The sequence below is a fragment of the Lepeophtheirus salmonis genome, chromosome 5 (genome assembly GCF_016086655.4).
Source record: "Lepeophtheirus salmonis chromosome 5, UVic_Lsal_1.4, whole genome shotgun sequence".
Classification (NCBI taxonomy): domain Eukaryota; kingdom Metazoa; phylum Arthropoda; class Copepoda; order Siphonostomatoida; family Caligidae; genus Lepeophtheirus; species Lepeophtheirus salmonis.
The window spans coordinates 29328561-29339792 of NC_052135.2; the positions used below are offsets into that span (position 1 = coordinate 29328561).

Here is an 11232-nt window from a genome sequence, read left to right on the forward strand (position 1 = left end):
GTAAGTGCTAGCTACCAATTGTCGTAGTTGGTCCATATATGGGATAAAAAGGGTAAATTCAGTTTAAAAACCGATAATTATCATATTTGAGTTTTATGTAACTAAATTCACTACTAATTGCTACATACATCAAAGTTACATTTATTCCATTTTAAAACTGGTAAATGGATAACATTATATAGAAAATGATCTTAATGAAACTATTTATTTTTTGTTTTTCCTTTAAGCATATATTGACGAAGATGACGATACTAGTGAGGAAAGTGACAATAAGATTTTAAATACTCACCATCAATGGAAAATGTCTTCGTAATTTTTATTTCAATATCAATTCAAAATTTATAATACAATGTGTAAATGAAAGTATGGTGGTATTGGGATTGTTATAATGTCCTGATAAAGCATTATTAACATATTGTTATAATTTAAAGCAGGGGGCTTTTAGGGAGGTCTGAATTAATTTGCCAGAACGGAAATTTGTTGTCAGTCTTGGTTTTTTACAATGCCTCCAGGTAGTGCAAGTTATGTCTCTGTACTTTATGAGGTAAAATAAACCGTAAATTCAAAAAAAATTTGGGCGGGGAAGTCTGACCTCACTTTTCCGACGTAAATTTTGTTGTCAGTCTTGGTTTTTTATAATGCCTTGAGATAGTACTATACATTGATGCAAGTTTTGTCTATATACTTTATGGGGTGAAATAAACCGTAAATTCAAAAAAATTTTGGAGCGACTATTTTGGGAGAAGGGGTCTGACCTTATAGGATTAAATCTATCGATGCAGGCTCTCGGACAAAGAAGACAATTAATATGAAAGGAAAAAGTTTATGATTATTGATCATTCAGATTTCTCTATGTATGTTAAGTGTTCAAAGTGATTCCATAAACTTGTACAATAGGATAAATTATTCGGAGATTATAGTTTTGTGTCCATAACTTTCATCACAATATGTTATACACAGGTTTAAATTTTTGAGCATAAATTTATTTTTGGAATAAAAAACATTAGGATCGAGATAATAGAAATTAAATTATTTATTAATGTTTTTAAATATGAATTTTTTTACACAACTGTTTTAAATGTTTGTTTATACAAAATTTACACCATCTACTTATTCGCTCTATTTTATCTAAATATTGTTTAGATAAGGAACACTCAATACAATTGAAGCACCTTTCTTTAACTCTTGATGATGATGAGGTAGGAAGAAAACTTGAAGAAGGAAGTTGATTTAATATTGAAGAGCTAGAAATAGGAAACAGATTCAAAATAGAAGAGGGTCTTGAGATAGGAAACGTTTTTATGTTTGCAAGAGGGATCGAGGTAAGAAAATGATTTGTGGTAGGAGGAGAGCTTGAGGCAGGAAAATTTTTATTGTACGAGGAGAGTTTCATGTACGAATATGATTTAAGGTAGGATGAGAATACTAATAATGAGTAAATACTAATTAATTTGAATATGAGCTATCTATTAACTTGTTTTAATACCCTTAAATTTAAATTATGTAGACTCTTATATAATTAATTTTTTTCGTCTTAATATTATTGTAATCTATATTCACACAACCTAACCTGCTTATTATATTTAGATATTTTAATAAATATTATATACTTAATTGACCATAAATCAATCAAAATCGACTTTTTTTAAAAGGTAATTTTTTTTAAATTGAAATATAAGGTATATTCTATAAGTTCAGCCATGATATAAAGCATTTGAAGAAAAAATAGAAAATATATTAGCATCTAAATAAAGTCCTCCATTTGACTCAATTTTTTAGTGGGTATATATATTTTATATTAAATATAATCAAGATAACGTAATAAATCATTCATTTTTTATATACTGAAATTTTTTTATCGATTTATTGATTTTCATATATATCGTTTTTTCATGTCGAAACAAGACACTGAATCTTAGTAATACCTTAAAAACAAGATTATTAAAGGCCAAAAATACTGTTGCATTATCTTATCTTATAGGTAATAACGGCCCGATTAGAGTCACATTAACTAACAGAAGTCTCTTAATTATAATATTCTTGAGTATTTCATCCTATCCCTTAAATTTGAACCTAAATCCAAGAATGGAACAAATATGTCAACTATTTGGGCATTAATATAATTTAAGTAAATAAATAAAAGGGGAATTTCTCAAAAACTTGATTTTTAAATCTGAGACGCTAAGCTATAGATACACACACTCGTTGGTTATTATGAATCCTTATAAGACTATCAAATAGACCAATTTTACTTAATTAACGTAGATAAATACTGGATGTAATTATGCATTACCTGGATAATAGTATCGACTGATGTTTCTCTCGTTAACCACTTTCGATTTTTCATACTTTTCGATAATTTACCGAATAAATATAGCGACAAAAATTTCTTAAAGGGGTAATTTACATGCAATTATAGGGGTGAGTTTTTGGAGGGCTTTCACATTTTATTTAATTACTTCAACTTTTCGTCATTAAAAATTCAATTTTGATTTTTTCCATTATTCGATATTCTAAATTTACTACACAAATTTAGTTGAAGATAATAATTTCTCCGGAGCGAGTTGTCTACTGCGCTACTTCGTTCTATAGGAAACAGTTTACTCAATTTGGTACAAACGAGTCAATAACAAGAAGTGTTGTCTTTTATTGTTTAATTTGCATTGATATATAAGAGCCAAAACAGGATTCGAGCTATGTTGAGAAAGCAAGAGCACAAAATTAAAGTTAAAAATAAAAATGATCTAAGTTTTAAAACTTTTCTTACCTCAACTCAATCATGGGGACTCTGGGGTACGCAACACGAGATGTCAAAATTTATGATAATCCATGACGGGACTTGAAGGTTACATTTCAAAAAACCTAATTTAGTAATAAAAAAATAATGACATTAACTTTAAGATTATATGTTATATTTTTCAAAGAAGTGACTAAATTACATAGTAAGAAAAAATTACGGATTACTTTTTGGAACTGTTATTCATATAATAACTTCTCGAAAAACATACAATATTACGTGTACTTGTTTGAAATCTTGAAATAAATATAAATGAACAAAATTTAACTTTTTCACGATAGTTAAAGTATTTATAATTTCTAATGTTGTATCTATCTTAGGACAGTATTTCAAAGATCATTAGGTTGAAGCTTATTTTTTAAATGCTTCAAATATGAGAAATGTTACTTTTAGTCTTTCACTAATTTTGAACCATTTTGAAAATTATTTGAAGTTAGTTCAAGGACCTTAAATTTTTTTCAATTGAAGAATACATTTTTTATATGATCTGTAAAGTACACATTTGAGCTTTTTAATCGAATATAAAACTTAATTAACCCCATAAATTTCAATACTTTATAGTTTTTATAAGAATTATACAAAAAAAAAAGAGAACAATTTATTTGGTAATTATTGAAAAACAATTAAAAAGTTATAAAGCATTCAAGAAAATATATATTAAGAATTATAAAAAATCTTTTTTTGTGTATCTCTGGTGTATTTGGGTGGTTAGCTATAGTGAAATGATACATTTATATTGTTTAACTCGTTGTTACCCTTGGTTTCAAATGATCCCGGAAGTCATTTTAATATAAAAGTGACTCCTACTAAAAAAAATGTTACAGATTCAATTTTACATAAATTTCTAATTTTATTTTATAAAATTTAGTTTATATGTATTTTTACCCAAATAAGGATCATAATAAGTCCTTTATGTCAAGGTAATCCAAGTTTCCATTTTTTTTATGTAAGTATTATGTTTATTTTCTTTCCTCCTAACTAGGATTGAAGAAAATTAATATATATATATATTGGATCGACGTCACTCATTGTATATTAACCTGTTGATACTTGGTTTTACTTTTCTAATATATAATATCATCAGTGTACTTAGTAAAGGAAGAGTTGTGACTTTGCTAAAAGTTTTTAACGATTTTAATAAAATAGAGATATATATATAATTAATGTTTGTTTTATTATAACAGTTAACTTAGGAGTTAAATGGCATGAGTCATAAGGATCACAGACCGTTCATTCTATATATGAATGAAATATAGCTAGAACGTATAATACATGAGTATTCTAGGCTTTAGGCATACACCTCCTACTTTACACATCAGGTATATCTTGTCTCTTTGAAAGTGGTTATGATAAGACTTAAACAATTGAAATGACGTAGTTACCATAAAAGAACGATAAGAACTTGCCCTAGGACTGAAAAAATTAATTGAAATCCGGCTGATGATACTGCAGTCATTTTAGTAAGGTTTTTTTTACCGATCCAACACTAATAATTTCCCAATTAATCAATATTGGGCATATTTCTCAACATATTTATACTTATTAATTTTTATGTCTTCATTAAAGCCGCCAACTTATAAAGGGTTTTTCAATAGGAGCGTTCACATTTTACGTTGATAGGTTTCGAAAACGACGTCATATTTGTTATTGTTTCTTTGACAGCTGTGCTCAGAAATAATTGTAGTTTCATCATCAAGCAGTACACACTCGAGCAACGCTTGCAAATTATTAAAATTTATTACAAAAGTGGTGAGTCTTTGATATTGGCAATTTTATTATTTCTATGAAGAAATTTTGGCTATCATAATGAAATACGAATTTATAGCTACGTTTTTGATATAATATTTTAAGTAATATTAATTATACTATTGCTTAAAATATGTAGTATCGAGTATTGAGTACTAGATTTTACAAAATTTTACAAAATATATGCAATTCATTTTAAAAATAGTGAAGAAGTAATATAATGGTGATAGTTTGGGAGTGCATAAGATATATATAGCAATGGGTGCGATTGACTAATTTCGGCCTTTTTTTTTTTTTGTTTCTTTTCTGAAGAAAGGTTGCTTGATACAATCAAGTTAACGACGTGAACGAACTAAAAACAATAAAAACTACTCTTTAATTATTGAAACTTCTGAGACTAAATACTTAAAAACTGTTTATTTATATCCTTAGAATTAAATATTAATTCTAAGAAAAAAATGTACACGCTCTGAATTGTAATATAAATTACAGACGTTAATTAAGCTCATCCACCTCTTCACTATACACAAAAAGAGTGCAATTTGGCATTTATAAATAGAAAAAGGTATTACTTGGCTTAATTCCTTTCAAAGTTGTAAACCATGCTGCAAATTATTATTAACTATTTATATATTTTTATTCCTAGCAATTATTATACCAACTTATAGTTTATATAAAATTAATTAATTGAATAGTTTTTTAATCTGAGGAACAATGTCATTTCACAGCTCGACTAAAATAACAAAATGTATTTCTAGTAAAAATATACTCTTTTTGAAAGTTTTCGTCCCTTTTAGTGTATTACTTGGTATGAACAATTTTTCATAGCTAACAAACCAACATCGATAAAAATATAATCTCATTTGTACCTACATGCATTCAAATTGTATTATTAAAAATGTTTTTATACTTAAATTAATCTTTCTACATTAAAAAATGATCAAAACAGCTTATATTTTAAATAATAAAAGGCATGTTTAAAATTAGCTATAATATGTAGTGTATTGGATTGTATCGCTTCTTAATATGATACTTAAAATTGGCCTTGAAAAATGACCCATATTTTAATTTACATTTTACGTCTTATTACTATCGGTTCTATGAAGATTACACGTATGAATATTGTTATCTGAAAATGACCCTCAGTTACACTATATATGTAGGTATTATCTATCAATCTGACTGACCTATCTAAGGATCCGTAGATAGTCTTCCCAAAAGAACTGTTGGACATAGATAACAGCCGCCGAAGCTACCATTACAAAGAAAGTATCGGAATATTAGGAGGTGTCCTTTATGGTTCTAAATTCGGCAGTGGTGTCTTTTAATCAGCCTCGAAGTCTCAACCTTATACAGCACAACCCCTTGACCTGGAGCTTCAGTGATTCTATGTATAGGAAGTTCTTTGAAGTGAGTCAAGGTTGCAAGGTTATCCTACACAAATTACAAATGCGAGGGGTGCAATTAGGAGGGTTATTTTATCGTTGCCCATCTTCAGACGGAACAACTATGAACGGATCTGAGATCCTGTAAATAGGAAAAATTAATAAAATAATCACTATAAATAGACATGATTGCAGGCTATTTTCAATACTCCATTTAGAATAATAGTATACTATTATTCTAAATTGAGGCTTAATTAAACTATTTCTCATTCTTAATTTTATTTAGGAGGAGATTTACAAATTTTGGTATTTGTATACCTAGTATAAGCAACCCAAAAATCAAACCTTTTTCATTGGACTTTGTTTTGGTTTATTTTATAATGAGGTATATACATACATTTGATTTCTATAATGATGAAATAAGATAAACCTACCATTTTTAATTGAAATAACAAAATAAATCATTTATAGAAACATTTTTGAACCAATTTTTTGCTTCAACTCTTTTCATGTGCAAAATGTATCAAAAAAATAAGTAGATCAAAAATCTCTCAAAAATTGTACAAAATTAACATTCAATATAAATAGATCATATTATAAGCAAGCATTTATGCTCCGTCAGGAATCTAATTCGTCTTGTGAAGAAGCTCAATGTTATGTCTAACCCAATGATGATATTTTTGAACCTGGGTATACACTCCTGGCTTCCCTTTTTGACCACAACCATGTCCCCAACTTACAATTCCATGAACATAGAAACGTTCTAAATATGTAATACTAAATTAGAGAATATATTATCATACAATTGTGTAATATATTACCTCCATCACTACACATTAATGGCCCACCGCTATCCCCTTTGCAAGAGTCCACTCCACCATTCTCTGCGCCAGCACAAACCATTCCTGAAACATCAAACAGAAAATGGGAGGGGGATACAGAAGAATAGTTTAATTTAGACTCAATTATTTGATTATTTGTTGATTTACCTTGAGATAGTCTTTTACCTACAGGCTCATAGAAGGACTGACATTTTTCTAAACGAAACACCTTGACATTGGCAGAGCGAAGGCAATTGTTTGATATTTCTTTCCCTTTTGCTAAAATTACATAAATAGTCATAAATTGTAATTTTCAATGTTTGAGAATAGAATATGAAAATACCCTTGGTTTTACCCCATCCGGAAATAATGCACTTCTTCCCAAATAATTTCATACTACTCTGTGGGAGGCATGCGGGTGCAAAATTATGTGCGTCCCTTGAGGTTTGAATTTTAATGAGGGCAATATCATTCGAATATCTTCCAGTTTTAAAAGAGTCCCAATCCGAATGTAGAATGTGCTTATCGATCTTAAATATCCTTTCTCTCTGATCTGTTGAAGTTAGATTATACTGACCCAAAACAACTCGCATTTTATCACGCGTTCTAAAAACCAAGAATTAAAATTCAATGAAGGAGTATTCCTAAAATATGGACTTACAATAAACAGTGAGCAGCTGTTAAAACAATATCATGAGCCACTAGAGTTCCCCCACAATGATGGACATATTTTTTGTTGACCTTTATTTGGATTTGGGCAATCCATGGAACGGCTTCATGTGGAGTGCAAGAGCCGTTCAGTATTTTTGCACTCCTTGGATTGAAACTGCAGAATATAAAATTATGTATGATAAAAAATTTTAATATTATATTGGATGGTTTTATTATTATTGTTTGATAAGTTTCTAGATTATTTATAATCCGTAAATTCGTTCCCTGCACAACTTTTCCTCCATTCTTTTGGTTTAAGGACTTAAGTAGTTGTCATTTAACAAATTATTTTCACCTATGGACTTATCATTCAGTAATAAGTGTTGATATTTGTTCACAGCTAAACAAGAGATCATTTAAATTTGACTAATCAACGTTTAGAACACTGATCAGGAGGGAAAGAAGCAGAAAAGTTGACAGCTGACCAAAAAAATCAATTGTTAGTTTTTGTGTTGGTAAGATAACGCCGTGTATATAATTGATTCCTGGATTAATTTATTAGAATTTTTATTTGTGAAGTCAGATCGCTTAGGTTTCTACATTAGTTTATGGAACGCACAATCTTTTTTCCCTTCAAATTTTTAATATTTTTTCATAAAAAATTACTCAAAATAAATAAGAAAATTTAATAAAACAATTTTAAAATGTCTTACGGAGTTTGCATTATTTTATCCATTTATTTTACACTATCCATGTAAGTGTTTTGTGTGATAGAGAGGGATAGACACGGAAGATTACTAGTGATGGGATACGAATATAACTTATAGGCCACCACTTATAACGGTTTAATATTACGTCATCATAATCTTTATTGGCTCTCAATACTAAAAAATCTCTTGTTCTCATTATTTAATCTCGTTTCAAATCTACGTAAATATAACTAGTCAAGGAATACATTATTCCTTGAAATATTCTCTCTTTTTTCTCCAACTTTTTTTGTTCAACTAAAGGCTATTTTTTCTATTTTTACTTTATAAAAATAGGTTTGAAATGAAAGAAAGTATATGAATTGAAACAATCATATAATGAATGTCTTAATGCATAAAAAGAACTTGATTTATTCATTATGATATGAGAATGAGTTTCTTTTCAAAATAAATGCCAAAATTGACAATTGAAATGTAAAAAAGTGACAAGAACAAAATTTGACAAATAAGTTCATTTGGAGGAGATAAAATATTTTCATTTAAAAAAGACAAATGGAAAATAATTTGTTTTTTTTTATTTTTGACAGATAATTTTTTTCATCTAAATTTTGAAACTCACTTTTTTTTTTTTCTAATTACTTTAATAATAATTTCGACTAACAATATTTTAAACTTCAATATTGTGACAACAATAAAAAGTAACTCACGAAAACTTTTTCCTTTCGACAAATTTGACAACAAGTTTTTAGTGTGGGGGATTAGCAAGTTTGCATCCCGTAGTGATCAAATATATTTTCGAAATAGGTATAGGAATGAAATGTCCACGAATGAAATTAAAGGTAATGGATAACCAGAAACGTATGTTTCTGGTACCCAGTTATATATGTATATATATATCGATTTTACTTAAGGTAAAAGCAAACAAACTTACTTTAATTCAGATAATCCACACAATTCGGATACTGATGCTACATGATTAAGAACACTCAATATCGTTAAACATTTAATAGCTACTCCATGAACAATCATTCTTTCTGTTGATGAGACCAAATGAATTTGATTATATGAGTTTAATTGTTTATATAGTTACCAGAAATTAATTACATTCGATTTTTATCTAACTGCTACCGTTACTCCATATAAGTATAAAGTACATATCAAATGAATGTTTCCGCCTAACTTTTATTTTTTATCCTTTTTATCATTTTGAAGTAGATAAAAATATATACAAATACTTGTATATAAAGTGTATATAATTTGCTGTGTCTTTACTCTTGATAATAGGTAAAGACACAGCAAAATTCAAGGAAAAAAAAGTGATATTTGAATAAAATCAAATATCTAGGTTACTAAAATTCCATATAAAGTGGATAGATTTTTACAGTAAATTTTGTTCTAATCGATTAGAGATGAGAAAAGTAGCATAGTTATAAAAAAAATATCTTATCCTTTCAAATTTAATAGTTAATTGTCTACGCTAAATAAGAATTTATAATGATATAATAACATACTTTTAATACATTTTAGGGTCTCATAACGAAGCTAAACCTTAAATTCCCTATCTCCTTTATTGCATTATTAGCTAATTTGTATGGATAAAATTGTTTATATATATATATAGTACTAGAAATCAATTTGTTTTCAAATATGTGTCCCGTTAACACAAAAGCAAGGTATAATAATGCTTTTGTCTCAAAATTAAGTGTGGATTATATTTGTATTCTTATACAAATTATTGTCAATTTATAATAACAAACTATTTTTATTAACCCTTTGAGTGCACTGCAAATTGCTCTTGAAGAAGCAAAATTTATCCTTTCAATAAAAGAATGAGAAATTGATAGATTTTATTAAGTCTTTTAAAACAAATATAGGTTTCAAACTATAGCTAAAATGATTGAATATCCTAACTCATCCTAAAAATTTTAGTACAAAGTTTACACTTGACTCAAATATGGCCATGAAATATTGGGTTGTATGTATATAATTATTAAGTAAAAAAAAGTATTTTGGATTTTTTCTTTTTTTCTATAAAAAAAAATGAAGATTGTTTTTATGTTGACGCACCACATTTTTAGATATTTTATTACTTTAAAAGCATGAATGTGTGTAATTTTGAGTGTTTTATTTCTTGGTAATTTTTAATTTTTCAAGTAAATGCTATCAAGACAATTCTTGGTCAATAATGTCAAACTTGAATGAAAAAATATGTATTTTTTGATCAAAATTGGCCAACTTCATACATCTTATTCCATGACAATTTCAAACCTTTATTAATATTATAATCTTTTAATATATTAATATTGTAATTACGAATTGGACAAATCTATCAAAAAAATAAAACAAGAAAGAAAAAAAACTACATTATAGTTTCACTTTTTAATTGGCCTAAGTAACAAAATCGCTTATATATGAATGAGAGAAACATTTACAGGAGCCGAAAATATCATATTAACATCGTGAAGTAGCATAAACTTTGAATTATTATCAGACACTTTACATTTTTGAAATAAAAATGCATTGTTGCCTTTTTGGATGAAATTTTTTAACGCAAAAACGAGACGCTCATGTAGACATAATATAGGTTTACCGAGTACTGAAAACTACTGATAATCAATTAAAGTAATCAATCAAATCATTTCTATTTTAAATTTATTTAATTGAACCATAAATTAAAGACATGAAAAAAAGAAATTAATCTTTAATTTTATGTTTTATATTCAAATACTAAAAGTTGTAATAAAAAATTACACTACGCCATGATAGAAAGTGTGTAACGGAAATAAATAAACTGTTGATTTTCCTCTTTTTACTACAGTATTTCTCAAAATTTTGGTAATTAAACACCTATTATCCAGTTTCAGTTCATTTGAATTAAAGAAAAGGATTAAGATAATTCCTACATTTCGAATGGCTTCACGCAAATTATGTATACATTTCCAATATGTACTAATCAATGGTCATCTTTCTTAATCAGGCCTATCAAAATAATTTTCATCAAATTTAAATTCAAAACTTATTTAACAAGCCTTTTACAGAATTTTAGAATTCAAGTTCACGTGTTACAACAGTTTATTGTAATTAATAGATATTATATGATGTCTAATAATAAAAAATCCTCTTAT

The 11232-nt window shown here is 27.5% G+C and overlaps 1 protein-coding gene across 1 annotated transcript; it reads right to left on the bottom strand.

Moving 5' to 3' along the window:
* Positions 1-6280: 6280 nt before the first annotated feature.
* On the bottom strand, positions 6281-9136 carry LOC121117979 (trypsin I-P1). The gene is made up of 6 exons (XM_040712518.2): positions 9039-9136; positions 7411-7575; positions 7093-7355; positions 6918-7028; positions 6750-6833; positions 6281-6691 (listed from the first exon to the last, which is right to left on the bottom strand). The coding sequence occupies exons 1-6, from the start codon at positions 9134-9136 to the stop codon at positions 6555-6557; spliced, it is 858 nt and encodes a 285-aa protein (XP_040568452.1). The 3' UTR covers positions 6281-6554.
* Positions 9137-11232: the final 2096 nt, after the last annotated feature.

Coding starts and splice junctions, on each gene's coding strand:
- LOC121117979 (XM_040712518.2), bottom strand. CDS start 9,136: ATGATTGTTCATGGAGTAGCTATTAAATGTTTAACGATATTGAGTGTT. Junction 6,834..6,917: donor AGGTAAAAGACTATCTCAAG/GTAAATCAACAA, acceptor TTGATGTTTCAG/GAATGGTTTGTGCTGGCGCA. Junction 6,692..6,749: donor ATTAATGTGTAGTGATGGAG/GTAATATATTAC, acceptor TTACATATTTAG/AACGTTTCTATGTTCATGGA.